This window comes from Octopus bimaculoides, chromosome 29, assembly GCF_046866305.1.
Source record: "Octopus bimaculoides isolate indiv1 chromosome 29, ASM4686630v1, whole genome shotgun sequence".
Lineage (NCBI taxonomy): Eukaryota > Metazoa > Mollusca > Cephalopoda > Octopoda > Octopodidae > Octopus > Octopus bimaculoides.
This window is the reverse complement of record NC_142956.1, coordinates 168440-185440: the sequence shown is the minus strand read 5'-3', so window position 1 is coordinate 185440 and position 17001 is coordinate 168440. Positions and strand designations below refer to the sequence as shown.

General features: G+C 39.2%; 1 protein-coding gene across 2 annotated transcripts; it reads left to right on the top strand.

Annotated features, from left to right (window-relative positions):
• The first annotated feature begins 472 nt into the window (after positions 1-472).
• Positions 473-14587, top strand: LOC106882254 (zinc finger FYVE domain-containing protein 21). Of its 2 annotated transcripts, XM_014932867.3 has the most exons (7): positions 488-715; positions 5824-5874; positions 6582-6750; positions 7965-8052; positions 10257-10354; positions 13162-13286; positions 14222-14587. In XM_014932867.3, the coding sequence occupies exons 1-7, from the start codon at positions 593-595 to the stop codon at positions 14261-14263; spliced, it is 696 nt and encodes a 231-aa protein (XP_014788353.1). In that variant the 5' UTR covers positions 488-592; the 3' UTR covers positions 14264-14587. The 2 variants fall into 2 exon arrangements, with proteins under 2 accessions (XP_089201714.1, XP_014788353.1); XM_089345588.1 differs by lacking the exon at positions 5824-5874 and having other exon boundaries at positions 473-715.
• The last annotated feature ends 2414 nt before the right edge of the window (positions 14588-17001 follow it).

Genomic DNA, 17001 nt, shown 5'->3' with positions numbered 1-17001 from the left:
TTGGCCATAACAATGGCTACAACAGCAGTGACAACAATAATAGCTACGAAGTAAAAAAAAAAGAATAGAAAAGGAAGTTATTTGAAAGCGATTTTAATTAATTTAGCCGTGACCTGAAATATGGAGATGGGTGTTTGGGTGTGCGTAGGATCGGGTGACTGTTTATAAGTGTGTGTGTGTGTGTTTGTGTGAGTGCAACTTTATCTCCGTGTGTAAATGTACGTGTGTTTATAGTTTGTGTGTGGAGGAGATGCAAATATCCGTCGATAACATAAACTAATATACATTCGACTACATGTGTGTATATATATATATATATATATGTGCGTGTGTGTGTTGATGCGCGTGCGTACTAGTATTTATACTTTCGAAACATGCATACATATATATATATATATAAACATGTATATATATATATTTAAACTCACACACATATACATACACACACGTAGCAATCTTATGAAGACTTTCAACCGGAAATCGTCAGCTGAAATATTACAGCCAGGATCGGTTGAGACCTTGTGGGCGGTGTCGGTCGATTATCCGTTCGGTTTCAAAGTTCGTGTTACACCGTCCCGCTGACACTCCTAAAATGGCGAATGCTGGCGACAAGAGGTTAGTGAAGTCCAAGAGTGGACTGAGGATCGTTACCATGAGGGACGACTATGGCAGCCCTTTTCTTATTCCAGAACCGAACTGGGTTCCAGACAACGAAGTAGGTCCGCCCTTATCTCTCTCTCTCTCTGTCTCTGTCTTTCTCTCTGTATACACACACATATATATACTCATATATATTTATATATTCAGGGCTGGTGATGCACACAGGATAAATACATCTCAAAACACGAATATATATATACATAGGTTGTTTGTTAATGATTGGTAGAGGTTGTAGAGTGACTCAAGGGCCGACAGTTTCGTCCTTTCGCTCTTCAAGTGTAAACATTAGGTTTTCACATCAGGATTGTTTAGAATCGCAATTCCTGGGGAGAGAAAAGGAAATCGATGTAAACACGCTTCGCCTCTGATATCCTTGTAAATATCTGTTTGTGTATATATATATATATAGGTGTGTGTGGTTCTTACACTTGTAAATATATATATATATATATGTAGATATTTGGACATACTTCTATATACACACACACACACGCATCTATATATATATGTGTGTGTCTGGTTTATTTATGTAGGTATATATTTATATACATCTGACCCTATTAAGCAAGACAGTGATGAGGGTGCAGAACAGTGTCGTCTTCGGTTCCATCCAATCACACATACACACTCATATTTATATATATATATATATATATATATACATGCAACACACAATGTCTTCGTTCTTTCTTTCTTTCTTTCATCCAAATCTATTTTTCAATTTACAACAATGAGTTAAAAGGAAAAATTAAATCTCTTCATTTTGTTCAAATCCTTTTATTCTCCATCTCGTTTCTCTGCTTCTTCTCTCGCTCAAAGTAGCAGCCAAATCTCCCTCAAATCACACCCTACTCTCTGATCTATGTATATATGTATGTATGAGCCAATGAAGGAGGCCTCTACATGGTAGCTAGACCTGCTAGAAATAGCAGCCAAATCTCCCTCAAATTACACCTTACCTAACTATATATGGTCATACCTCCCTCCCGAATTTGTTTTCTCATAACTTCCTGAAAAACAGATATTTTTCTAACTAGGTTTTCTGCAAACTACGTCTCAGATGGTGTAGGTTCCGACTATTTCGGTATTTGGGGGAGGGGAAACTTTGCTGTGAGTTGGGAGAGACGGGTTTCAGAAGAATAGTTTTTAAATGGATTTTTTTCTATAAATGTGCCCCAGAGGACATAACCTACACAAGTGTGTGTGTCCTCCACCTCGACTTTGTTTCCTCATAACTTTCAGAATATGTAAATTACAATTTTATTAGAATTTAATGCGAAAAGATTCTTGTTGATCGCGTTACATATTACAGAGGTGTGTTGTATGTGTGGATGGGCCAACGAGGGGAACTTCTACATGGTAGCTAGAGTTGCTAGAAGCAGCTGTCAAATTTTCTTCTGAGAAAGACAAGTTCCATGTTATTCGGGTTCGTCGCACAAATGGAAGGAAAAAGACGAAATGGTGGTGAGTGGCGATGCTTTCCATCACAGCTTATCTGGATCAGGACCGACCTGGGGTTAAACGATAACAACACAGCCTTTCTTTCCGTCTCCCCCCCCCCCCCCTCTTTCTCTTCACGGGACAAAAGCTGACTTTGAAACAACGCCTACCATTTGAAAACGAGGTCGTTCAAACTGCTAGAAATAGCAGTAAAATCACATCCTTAATAACAGTAGTGTGTGTACACGTATGTATACACAATTGTAATGAAAGAATGCCTATATATATATATATATGTGTGTGTGTGTGTGTGTATACATGTGCAAATTATCTGAGAATCCGTAAATGGGGAAAAATTCCGCCAACCTTCGAGAGGGTATATGCGAAGACACACACGCGCACGTGATATATTACTTATAAACAAGTGTCTCTTTCTGTCTACGCACACGCACGTGATGCATCCATACGTGTAGACACGTACAACGAAAACACGGAACTAAGCGGCCACACGACATCCTAGAAATAGCAGTCAAATGCTCGTCCGCGAAAAGGGCACGTTTCGTTAATACAGTCTGTGAGAAAAGAAGAAAATCGATTGATTTAACATGGCTGGAACAGGTTTCGTTATCGATCTGCTCGTAAATGTTTTGCCTTGCCATAAACAATTCCCTTCGTGTACACATAACTTTTCTATTCTAAGCACAAGGCCCGAAATTTTTTGGGGTGGGGGAATGGTCCAGCCGATTAGATCGACCTCAGTGCGTAACTGGTACTTAATTTAGCGACTCCGCAAGGATGAAAGGCAAAGTCGACCTCGGCGGAATTTGAACTCAGGACAGATGAAACACCGCTAAGCATTTCGCCCGGCGTGCTACCGTTTCTGCCAGCTCCCCCCCCCCCTACCCGCCTTAGATACGTGTACACGACCGAACGAAGGCTATGCCCGGAAAGTCAAACTGCTAGAAATAACAGCCAGATCTCCCTCCTGTCATTTGTATGTGTGAGCTAAATGCAGGAGACCTCTATTTGATAGCAGTTTTCTTTCCATCTTTTCTTTGTTTGTCATTGGACTGCGGCCACTCTGGAGTACCTCTTCGAGTGCTTTCGTTGAAGGAATCGACCCGCAGTTCTTTCTTTTTTAAGCTAGTACATATCCTGTCAGTCTCTTTTGCTGAAGCGCCGAGTTACAGGGACGTAAACAAGCTAACACCGATTGTCAAGTGATGGTGAAGAACAATGCACGCACACACACACACACACACACACACACACACACATAATATACAATAAGTTTCTTTCAGTTTCCGTCAACTAAATCCACTCACGAGGCTTTGGTCGCCCTTTGGCCACAGTGGAAGATACTTGCCCAAGGTGCCTTGCAGTGCGATTGAACCCGGGACCATGTGGTTGAGAAGCCAACTCTTTATTACATACTTATTACATATTACCACCACACCGCCTTCCATTAGATATAAAAGATTAATAATTACTGTTGTTGACAGTTTAATTAATTATCGACGATACATAGTCACACACACACACACACACACACATCTCTCTCTCTCTCTCTCTCTCTCTCTCTCTCTCTCTCTCTCTCTCTCTCTCTCACGTCTGTGACCTTTGACCTGGTACAATGATGAATGCCTTATTTGGAAATAAACTGTTCTGTCGTTTTGTAATTGTCACACTTCTGAAATTATGTGGCTGTTGAACATGCTAGAAATAACAGCTAAATGTCTCTTTCTTAATTCACATTCTGTTGTTTTAAATAAGAAAGTACACCTTGAATAATATAGTCCTAGATACACTATGCCTGAATAAAAGATGGGATGGTCACAGCTGGAACATCTTTGATCATAGGTCTATATATATATACATATATATATATATATATATACATATATATATATATATATATATATGCGAGTAAAAATAAATACAAAAAAAGGGGTTTTGTATGATTGTGTATAGAGGAATATATTATTTTGTTTAAAAGAGTTCCAACTCTGTCTGTTTTTTGTTTTATTTATATTCTTGTAAAATTAATGTGGGATATGGAATATGGAATATATAAAATAAAAATGGATGGTACAATGAAATGAAGTATTGAATGTCTTATTGAATATATGGAATATGTCTTATTGAATAGATGAAATATTGAGTGTTCAATATAAAGGATTAAATATATAAAGGCGAATACGTATTTTCTATACCTTGTGGTATTACATCATGGCCGGTATGACAAACTTTAACATATTAAAGGTAAAAAGTAAAGATTTCCTTCAGTCCCAAATGACCAAAGGGTTGCACCTAGAAAGTTCCCCTCTGAGGCCCAAGTCCAGGTAAAATTGTTTATGGAAGACCATCTGTCACCCATGCATACCAGCCTTCCTTCTCCATGCCACTGATGTCATCCAAGGGAAAGGCAAAGGGGCCGATACAACTCGGCACCAGAGACGTTACAACTCATTTCTACAGCTGAGTGAACTGCAGCAACGTGAAATAAAGTGTCTTGCTCAAGAACACAACACACAACCCAGTCTGGGGAATTGAACTCACAATCTCACAATTGTAAGCCTGACAATCTAACCATTCAGCCATGTGCCTCTATCTCTCTCTCTCTCTCTATCTATCTATCTATCTATATATATATATATAGATATATAAGGATAAGGGAAATTGTAGAAGGAACAAATCTAGGCAATCAATACAAATTCCAAAGTATAATTTAAAAGATACTATGAAATAAATCTACATATAAATAAATGAATAAAATTACATGTAAAAGTAACGAATATCATGTACGGCCACTATCAATTAGTGGTGTCATTGATATATTTTTCCTGACCTCAATGACGCCGCTGACGTGTGTGTGTCTATATAGAAATATATGCGTATATAGAAATATATATATATATATATGTGTTGAAATATATATATAGAATATATGTACACACAGATTTATACAAGCAAATGTACACACACATGCACTCACATACATGTATACATATTGATGTGTATATACTGAACCATTACAAGACAAGAAAATTCCATTATTCTCCCATTAACTCCAACAGATGGTGCTACCTACCCCAGTCCCCCTTCTTCTCTGATGGCAGATGTTACCAACACTTAATCCACAACAAACTGACTGAAAATCAGGACAAAACGAAAGAAAATAATTTTTGAGGACATTTTATTATTAAAATAAGGCAAAACTTTGAAGTTAGATTTCTTCCGTCCAACATTCTGATGAAAAAAATATCATTTAGAATCTAAATCTACAAAGTTTAAGCTTTGAAATGATGTACTCCATGTCATTTAGGAGAAAGTAGTCTGGGGAATAAGCTGGGTGGGGAAGAACTTTGTAGCCAAGCTCCCTCAACTTCTGGGGTGTCATTAGTGAAACGTGTGGTCAAGCATTGACTTGAAGACTGATTGGAGCTCTTCTGCTGACCAGTCAGGGATGGAAGAGGAGCAGTTTTTCATTCATTTTGGCAATTTCATTGCAATATATTTCTGCAGAAATGGTTTTTCTGGGTTTTAAAAGGTATTAATGGATGAGTCCAGCAGTAACACCACCAGTCACCAGAAGCTTCTTTTTGAAGCAATAGAATAAGCATTACATTTGATAGAATAATCTGACTGCTGAAGGGTTAAGCAGCAGGAGTCGACTCTGATTAAGAGCTCATCTGAATGCCTTCTTTATGTCTTCTCTTGTAGTACGTACATTGTATGCAGTGCCAGGTGAGGTTTGCACTAATGAATCGACGGGTAAGTACAACGGTTTACATATTCATTCCTAACCTTTTCTATACCCGACATCCTTTGGAGATGTATTAGTTTTCAACCACCCACTGAAATATATTATCAGATGTGAAGACGAAAAACTCAGTTTTCTGATAATTAAGTTATTTTTAATTAATTGAACCAGTCTAAGTGGTTGATGTTAGGGAAGGGCATCCAGCTGTAAAAATCTTGCCAGAACAATCACAGAAGTCTGGCTGGCTCTTGTGAAATTGTCCCACCCATGCTAGCATGGAAGGTGGACATTAAATGATGCTGAGGATGAATCACCTGCAGGTGTGTGGAGAAACAAGATTGAAATTTTAAAAATAAGAAACATTTAATATAGATTATGAAATACAAATATGTGGCTGTGTGGTAAGAAGCTTACTTCCAAACCACATGGTTCTGGGTTCAGTCCCACTGTGTGGCACCTTAGGCTGATGTTCTATAGTTTCAGACTGACAAAAGCCTTGAGTGGATTTGGTAGATGGAAACTGAAAGAAGCCTATATATATGTGTGTGTGTGTGATGGACTCTCCTGTCAGTTTCGACGTATGAGGCTCTGACAGTGTACTCTTTCTTCATTAGTCACAATGCTTATTTCGGATGTTTAATAAGAATATTAAATCAACCCCAGTATATCACTGCTATTTAATTAATGCTAATGATCCTAACGTATCCTTTTGTTTCAGCACCATTGTCGTCGGTGTGGCCGGTTGTTCTGTAGTCGGTGCTGTGAAAACAAAGTGGCGTTGCCTCGTATGTGCTTTATCGACCCCGTGCGCATGTGCGGCAGCTGCACAAAGATTACCAAACAGGAGAACGATTTCTTTGACAAACACCTCAAAGTACTGCTGAATGGTAAGTCATACAATTGTTTGTTGTTTCGTTTCTTTAACACAGCTGCTGACCCTGGTTGGAGTGGATGATCAAGTGGTCAGCATCCAGCAGGTTGTTGTCGGTCCCTCACAGTCCAGTGGGAGCAGTGGAACTTCATTAAATATTTAGTATTTCATTTTCTGAGGAAGCTGTTGTGCTCATGGTTAAAACTGAAGTTTATAGAGATGGCTGTGAGCTAAGAAGTTTGCTTCCTAACCACATGGTTTTAGGTTTACTGACACAGCATGGCACTTTGGGTTGACCAAATGCTTGTGAGTGAATTTGGTAGAAGGCATTCTCATCGTCATCATCATCATCAAATGCCTGCTCTCCATGGTGATATGAGTTGGATGGTTTGACAGGAGCAGGCCAGTAGAAGCCTACACCAGGCTTCTGTGTCTGTTTTGGTTTTTATGGCTGGATGCCCTTCCAAATGCCAACTACTTTACAGTGTAGACTTGTTTTTAATGAGGCTCCAGCACTGGCAGGGTCACCAAGACAAAAAAATCTTTGAGAAAATGTGTAAATATTTGGCTGCTTGTTTCTTTGGAGACTGTCAGAATGATGTAGATGCCTCTGATGAGAACCCCATAAGGTTTGAAAATCAATTAAGATTGATCATCATTTTTCAGTCTGCAGAGAAATGGCTAGAATTTGCCCTGTTTACAATTATACCACATGTTACACACACACACACACACACATATATATATATATATATATATATATATATATATCTGGAGGACCAAGACACCTGGCACTTTGTTGCAAACGTTTGGCCACAACTGTACAGTCACATGTCAGACAGACTCTCCCATGGCAAGGAGAGTTAGGGTTAGGGTTCTTATTATAAAAGGCAATGGGCTGACAGAATTGTTTGAGCAATGAACAAAAGAGTGATGGTTCATTCAACCTTACATTCCAAGTTCAATTCCTGCAAGGTTGACTTTGCCTTTCATCCTTTCAGGGTCAATGAAATAAGTACCAGTCATACACTGGGGGCCAATGTCATTGACTAGCCTCCTCCATTCAGATTTCAGATCTTGTTTCTGTAGTAGAAAGGATTATTATGATGATGATGATGATGATGATCCAGTTTCTCACCTTGCTTCAACCACCCACCCGCCCGCCCGCCCAACACAAGGATCTTTCATTGAAATACTTTACCCACAATGCTTCCCATTTCCTCGTTTCAGGCTGTGAGTTCTACGTGGTGGATGACATAAATTCTGAACCTTCGGACAATTCAACGATATTCTTCTGCAAACTGTCCACGGATCATCGGTAAGATGGAATACTGACACTACACACGTGTGTGTGTGTGTGTGTGTGTGTGTGTGCGCGCGCGTGTGTGTGTGTGTGTGTGTACAGAAAGAGAGAGAGAAAGAGAGAGGGAGGGGAAAGACTAAACAGAAAATATGTTATATGCAAAGCTTTCTAGGATATATACATGTTTCTCCAAAATTCTGAAATAATTACATAACAATGTAGAAACTTTGTGCAATCCACCTCATCAGTATCCTGCATGCACACACACACACACACACACACACACATATTCTTTTATTTCCTGGGTGTGAAGGAAGAGACAGGTCCTCTTGGAGCAGTGACGTTGATCTCATTAATGTTCTTGTTGTAAGTCAATATCTGTGGGACAAGCTGAGCAGGGAGAGAATTTCAGAGGGAGACAGGACTGAGCATAGTAAGTTGTGTGGGGCTTATGTTAGGAGTTGGACAGAAACAAGAAGAAGGAGGGAGGAGGAGGAAGAGTAGGTGAGTGGATTGGAATGACATAGTGGAGATGATGTGAGGAAGAGGTGACCAAATTAGCAATGGTGGAGGATGTTCTGAAAGTATTGTTTCTAGAATAAGAATTGGATAGAGAGCTGTTATCTCTGTTGGCAACAAAAGGACTCTCTCTCGCGGAGTGAAAAGTAGATTGTATGATGCTTGTGTGTGAATGGCTATTCTCTATGGTTGTGAGACATGGGCTCTGAATGCAGAAGACCTGTGTAGATGGGAGATGAATGAAGGCAGTATGTTCCATTGGATGTGCAACGTCAGTGTGCATGTACGACAAAGTGCAAATGTGTTGAGAGAAAAGTGGGGCATAAGAGGAATCAGATGTAGCATGCGAGAGAGGAGACTTCGTTGGTTTGGATATGTGATGCGTATGAATGAAGACAGCTGTGTAAAGAAGTGCGTATTGCTTGAAGAAGATGGCACCTGTTGAAGAGAAAAACCCAAGAAGACATGGGATCGATCTCAGGATGCTGGGCCTTACAGAGATGATGACAACGGACCAAGATGCCTGGCATTATGAGGTTCTTGAGAAGACCGACTCACTTCAGCGAAACTGAGTTCTGGAAGTACTGTGTGTTCCACCCACATGTAAAAAATAAATTTTTCACACACCCTACCCCTACATCTCTTCCTCACGTTTTCTCTTTTTCATATACTATGCTTGTCTCTCACTCCCTAACCCTGTCCTCACTGCCCTGCTCATTGTATTATTGCTACCCTGTTGTTCCCCACCTCCTCTATATACCCAGGTTTCACCCAAGATTGTCTCCTCCTTTTCTTTTTGTCATCATCATCATCATCATCATCGTTTAACGTCCGCTTTCCATGCTAGCATGGGTTGGACGATTTGACTGAGGACTGGTGAAACCGGATGGCAACACCAGGCTCCAGTCTGATTTGGCAGAGTTTCTACAGCTGGATGCCCATGCGAAGTCCCTACTCCCTATTCATGCACCCTTGGTAATACTCTACCACCCCATTTATATTCTGATCCCTGTACCTTGAGGGTATGCCCTGGCACTTTGCCACCATCCCTCTTTCTCTCTCTCTCTCTCATTCTTGATTGCTCTCTCTCTCATTCTTGATTTCTCTCTCTCTCTCCCTCTAATAGGGTAACCATGTATCTCCTCTGCAGCAAGGCACCTGGTTCTGTCCCTCTGTCACACTCTCTAACATCTTCAGCCCCTGACACAAGGTCACCTTCTCCAATGCCCCCCTCTCCTCTCAAAGGACCTTTGTCTTGTGAATTACTTGGTGAATTCACCAGTGCTGGTTGCCATGTAAAAAGCATCCAGTCCACACTGTAAAGTGGTTGGCACTTGGAAGGGCATCCTGCTGTAAAAGCCATGCCAAGACTGACCTAAAGGATGAAAGGCAAAGTTGAACTTTGAATGTAAAGGGGCTAATTCTTCCAGCTCATCACCTTTATTATTATTATTAATGTGGCAAGATGGCAGAATCGTTAACATGCCGAGCGATGTGCTTAGCAGTATTCTGTTTGCCATTACGTTCTGAGTTCAAATAATGTCAAGGTTGATTTTACCTTTCGTCCTTTCAGGGTAATAAATAAAGTACCGGTGAAAGACTGGGGTTGATGTAATCGACTAGTCCCCTCCCAGCAAATTTCAGGCCTTGTGCCTATAGTAGAAAGGATTATTATTATTATTATATGATGTTTGTTTCAGATATTTGCTGTATGAAAGTGAGACGCAGGTCCGAGACTCTCTCCTCCTCTGCAAAGTGGATCGTGTCCAGGTTATCACCGAACCAAGCAGCCCCATCAGTAAGTCTTCCCTAAATTATATTTGATGCCTTGCCCTCCTTGTTTGACCCCTTGCATCCAATGTGAGAATTGGGGTTAGGGGGCTATCTGTTCTAACAGCAGTGAGTAATATTGATGCTGGTGGAGTGGTAGATCTTGTCTAAAGTTTACAGCTGAGATGATAGTGGTGTATGAATTAATATATATATATATATATATATATATATATATATATACACATATATATAATTAAGATTCAGTTGAATTAGGTACTTAAACTGAAGCACCAAGGCAGCTCGGTATAATCCCCACAGCTTGAAGTAAGGGGAATAAATCAAAATAAGAAAAAATTAAGATATCCTGTTGCTTATTTTGATCTATATATATATATATATGAGTAGAAATTAATATTAGCATACAAAGGATCCATTTAGTGGTCACTCCTCTTATGTATATATATATATATATATACAGGAAAAATATAATCGTCACTGAGCATGATTATAGGTGTCAAGACACCTACATTGCTAGAAATAAGAGCTTAAATGATGCTCTTAATGTTGAAGGGAAAGCACATAAATGTATACATATATGCAGATAAGGGCTACAATTGCTCAAAATGCTGACTCGAGTCGGTGTTTTGGGCAATTGTAGCCCCTATCACCAAATATATATATATGTGTGTGTGTGTGTGTGTGTATACATATACATACATGTATGAGCTTTTCCTACAACATTAAGAGCATCATTTAAGCTCTTATTTCTAGCAATGTCGGTGTCTTGACACCCAAAGTCACGTTCAGTGACAATTATATTTTTCCTTTATGGTACCACATTGTGCATAGCTGTTTATATTAATTTGTGTGTGTGTGTGTATGTAGGTATGTAGAGTAGAAACAATGGATAGAGTATACTGGAAACTTTATTTATCACAATGATCATTTCACTTCATCCTGTATTACTCCTTTCTGGGTGGGGAAACTGTACAATGAATTATAGAGCATCCCAGTTTATTGGTATTTGATTGTTTGATGGAGTTAACCAAGTCTGATTAACACTAACTGCTTTCTAGATATCTGCCTGGATTTACTAATCCTTTTTGTCTCTTATTATATAATCTCTCACCCTTTATCTATCGATCTAGTATGTTATATATATATATATATATATATATATATATATATATATATATATATATATATATGTATATATACATATATGCGTATGCATTATATGAATGTGGGAGGGGTAAAAAGCTTTTAACACCCATCTAATTGTTTTCCCAACCAAATCCTAAATTTTAACTTTTCACACAAATTCCTTTTTTCTATTTTCCTATTGTTTCAAGTGGAAGAAGGTAAGCATTATTATTATTATTATTATTATTATTATTATTATTATTATTATTATTATTATTATTATTATTATTATTATTATTGTTGTTGTTGTTGTTGTTACAGTAGGCACAAGCTTAAGGCCTGAAATTTTGTTGGTGGGTTTGGGGACGAGTTGATTGCATTAACTCTGGTACAAACTGTATCAACCCTGGAAGAATGAAAGACAAAGCCGTCTTTGGCAGGATTTGAACTCAAAATGTAAAAACAGAAAAGATGCTGCTAATCTCCACCCCTCCCCAGTATGCTAACGGACAGACAGAAATCCTTATAGGGGTTTTGTCTGTCTTTACATTCTGAGTTCAAATTGAACCTGAGGTTGCCTTTCATCTTTTGGGGTCAGTAGAATATGGACCAGTTGGACACTGGGATCGCTGTAATCGACTTGCCCCCTCCCCTCAAATTTCAGGCCTTCTGCTTTTAGTAGATAGGATTGTTGTTGTTGTTGTTATCTGTGTTTGTTTTGCTTTAGTCAAAGCTTTTTGCATCTGTCCTTCTTGATGGTTTACCAATAAAAATACAGTGAAGCGTCAGCACAAGCATAGCAGTGTGGTTGTGAAGATGCTTTTGTTACCATATTTCTGTTGAGATGTTCTGTGTTGCTTTCAATTACTTTCAAATATAACAAAGAATTTAGTAAAATAACTTCGTTATCGTTAAGCTGGTGTGAGGAACATAAATTGTGACTAAGGTTTGGTGGAAGATTTTAATTCAGAACTTATGGAAACAAGACATTTGTACTACAGAGCCTGAGGTGGTTTCAGGGTTAAGCATCCTCTCTGCTGGTTTCCTGGCAAAACAGTAATGAACAGCACTTGTAGAAAAAGAAGATAAAATGCTAAAATTAGGCCACATATTATTATGTTGCAGCTTTGTGGTCGAGTGTGTTTGAGTCATTGTCAATGGTGTCCTCCACAGCTGTTCTTTACTCCTGTTTTTAACTGAAAAAAATAAGCAATTTTTGTGATGAACCCAGCACTTTGTCTTGTAAACGGGCAAGCCCTAGACACTTTATAGTTGAAGAAATTTTATTGATGGTATTTATTGTTTGGGTGAAGAGTTTACTCTTAGCCTAGCAATGAGTGTGATTCAGACAATGAAACTGGTGAAAAGGATGAAGAAAGGAGCCATTTGGCTGGACAAATACAACTCTAGAAGAGACAGCGCTTAGGAGATATTCTGAATTTTTTAAAAATGATTTTATCCATTTGTTTTCATGCAATCATTACTGCAGCTGTGAATGCAACTATGTAATTTTTTTGGCTCAGAAGACCAAGGAGAGGGTAAAGTTAGGGGTTCCGGTCTGAAAGGGTTACTGGCAGAACAGGGGCTGAAAGAATCAGCCCCTGTTGAAATAAATAAACAGAATTGTTTTCGCCTCTTTTTATTCTGATATTGTCTGTCCCTCTTGTTTACCTATTTATTTCTTTTCAGAAAATGCTAATGTGAGGGGTCTGCTGTTAACTTATGACTCTGAAAGTGGGCAAACATTTGTCAAAATGATTATCCCATCATCGACCCATAAGCAGGGATTGAACTGGATAAGTGCTATGCAAAGGGTTTGTAAATTAATCAATCTATCTGCCTGTCTCTCTCTGTCTGTCTGTCTCTCTCTGTCTCTCTCTCTTTATCTCTGTCTATCAATCTCTTTCTATCAATCTCTGTCTATCAATCTCTGTCTATCAATCTCTTTCTATCAATCTCTGTCTATCAGTCTCTTTCTATCAGTCTCTGTCTATCAATCTCTGTCTATCAATCTCTGTCTATCAATCTCTTTCTATCAATCTCTGTCTATCAGTCTCTTTCTATCAGTCTCTTTCTATCAATCTCTTTCTATCAATCTCTGTCTATCAATCTCTGTCTATCAATCTCTTTCTATCAATCTCTGTCTATCAATCTCTTTCTATCAATCTCTTTCTATCAATCTCTGTCTATCAGTCTCTTTCTATCAATCTCTTTCTATCAATCTCTGTCTATCAATCTATGTCTATCAATCTCTTTCTATCAATCTCTGTCTATCAATCTCTGTCTATCAATCTCTTTCTATCAATCTCTTTCTATCAATCTCTGTCTATCAATCTCTTTCTATCAATCTCTGTCTATCAATCTCTTTCTATCAATCTCTGTCTATCAATCTCTGTCTATCAATCTCTTTCTATCTATCTTTCTCTCTCTCTCTCTCTCTCTCTCTCTCTCATGATTTAGGTTATTCAACACAGTCGTAAAGTCATGAGTTCAACCGGTGTTGGTGTGCTTATGTCCCTGTAGGTTAACAGTTCTGCAAAAGAGACTGATAGAATAAGCAGCAGCCTTTAAAAACAGAAGTCCTGGGGCTGATTCATTTGAGTAGTGCCCCAACATGGCCACAGTCCAATGATTGAAACAAGTAAAAGATAAATGAAAAAGAGACATTCAATAATGTAGTCCAAGATATACTATGCCTGTCCTAATAGCATACACATTTATCTTCTTTTTTTTCTCTCTCGTTTTTCAGGCATTCCGACTTCTGTATGAGCATCGCAATCAGGACCAATGAAGCTGATCCGGCGTCTGCCACTCCGTCTGTGACCCTCCCTTCTGTCATCGACGATTGTCATCACTCTTCATGTTCCCTTCATTTGCAAGAAACAACTGGTAAAATTCTCCCTCAAATTCCATTTGAATCATCTGAAACAAAGGAAGAGCACAAACAGTTATTTACTCCTAGATACACAATGACTGAAGCGCCTCTATGTGTTCACGAAATGTGCTGGAAATAACAGCCTCAACCATCATTTTTTTTAAACAAAAAACGGGCCAAAACACATTGGATGATATAATCTTAGATAGACTGTGCCAAGGGGTGATCATGGCTGGAATATCTTTGATCATAAGATTTACTGGATCAGGACTGGCCCGGGGCTAAACATCATCATCATCATCATCATCACTAACATCATCAATACAACAAACAACATTTTCTTACCCCATGTTTTTTTGGTGGTGGAGAGGATTAGTCACAACTAGAACCCCCACCCCTTCCATCTGTCTACTCACTCCACCATCCCCTGCTTCTCCATCACACAAACCATCATCATCATCATCATCATATATTCTTATTAATCAATATTTTTGTTGCTGATTCATCAAATTCTCTTTGTTTCCTTGGCAAAAAAAAATGAGAAAATGCCAATTATGATTATTATTATTATTATTCTAATTATTATCATCATCATCATTATCATCAAAGGGGGTGAGCAGGCAGAATCGTTAGCATATCGGGCAAAATACTTAGTGGCATTTCGTCCATCATTATGTTCTGAGTTCAAATTCCGCTGAGGTCGACTTTGCCTTTCATCCTTTCGGGGTTGATAAATGAAGTACCAGTTGCGTACTGGGGGTTGATGTAATCGACTTAATCCCTTCCCCCAAATTTGAGGCCTTGTGCCTTTAGAAGAAAGGTTTATTATTATTATTATTATTATTATTATTATTATTATTATTATTATTGACAGTGAGCTGGCAGAATCATTAGAACACTCGGCAAAAATGCTTTGTGGTATTTCGTCCATCATTATGTTCTGAGTTCAAATCCCGCTGAGGTTGACTTCGCCTTTCATCCTTTCAGGGTCGATAAATTAAGTACCTGTGATACACTGGGGTTGATGTAATCAACAAGACCCCATTCTGTCAAATTTCAGGTCTTGTGCCTATAGTAGAAAGGGTCGTTCTTATTATTATTGTTGTTGCTGCTGTTGTTGGGTTGTCTTTATTGCAATGCAACATTATGGGAGGTGCTATACCATGTGTGTGTGTGTGTGTATATATGTGTACATATATGCATGTATATGTGTGTTGTAGAGCAAAGAAATGTGTGAAGATAATCCCTGGGCCAAGATCTCTGGACCCTAATATCCCACAATGGGACTGGGAAGATGTGGAGCAGCCCATTTCCTCGGTTGTTGCCGTCCCCCCTATTAACTTTCAGAAGGTAAGTACTACTTTGTCATCAACATCAGCATCATCGTCACAACCACTACCACCACCACCACAACCACTATATATATACATATATACATATATATATGTATATATATATATACACAACTGGCTTCTTATAGTTTTTTATGTCTTTATTGCCCACTCTCTGCTTCACACACACACACATACACACACAGTCACCCGTTCAATTACTTTACACACACACACACAGGCGCACACACGCATTGACACAAACACACACTTGAACGCACGCATTCACACAAACACGAATATGAACGCACGCATTCACACAAACACGAATATGAACGCACGCATTCACACAAACACACACATGAACGCACGCATTCACACAAACACGAATATGAACGCACGCATTCACACAAACACACACATGAACGCACGCATTCACACAAACACACGCATGAACGCACGCATTCACACAAACACACACATGAACACACGCATTCACACAAACACGAATATGAACGCACGCATTCACACAAACACACACATGAACGCACGCATTCACACAAACACACACATGAACGCACGCATTCACACAAACACACATGAACGCACGCATTCACACAAACACACACATGAACGCACGCATTCACACATACACGCACATGAACGCACGCATTCACACAAACACGCATACACGCACATGAACGCACGCATTCACACAAACACACACATGAACGCACGCATTCACACATACACGCACATGAACGCACGCATTCACACAAACACGCATACACGCACATGAACGCACGCATTCACACAAACACACACATGAACGCACGCATTCACACAAACACACACATCAACGCACGCATTCACACAAACACGAATATGAACGCACGCATTCACACAAACACGAATATGAACGCATGCATTCACACAAACACAAACATGAACACACGCATTCACACAAACACGAATATGAACGCACGCATTCACACAAACACACATGAACGCACGCATTCACACAAACACACGCATGAACGCACGCATTCACACAAACACACACATGAACACACGCATTCACACAAACACGCATACACGCACATGAACGCATGCATTCACACAAACACACACATGAACGCACGCATTCACACAAACACGAATATGAACGCACGCATTCACACAAACACACACATGAACGCACGCATTCACACATACACGCACATGAACGCACGCATTCACACATACACGAATATGAACGCATGCATTCACACAAACACACACATGAACGCACGCATTCACACATACACGAATATGAACGCACGC

Bases quoted from the DNA above. Each gene is read 5' to 3' on its own strand.
- LOC106882254 (XM_014932867.3), top strand. From the start codon at position 593: ATGGCGAATGCTGGCGACAAGAGGTTAGTGAAGTCCAAGAGTGGACTG. The intron at 716-5,823 runs GTAGGTCCGCCC...CTTCTCTTGTAG, and splicing joins ACTGGGTTCCAGACAACGAA to TACGTACATTGTATGCAGTG. The intron at 13,287-14,221 runs GTTTGTAAATTA...CTCGTTTTTCAG, and splicing joins GGATAAGTGCTATGCAAAGG to GCATTCCGACTTCTGTATGA.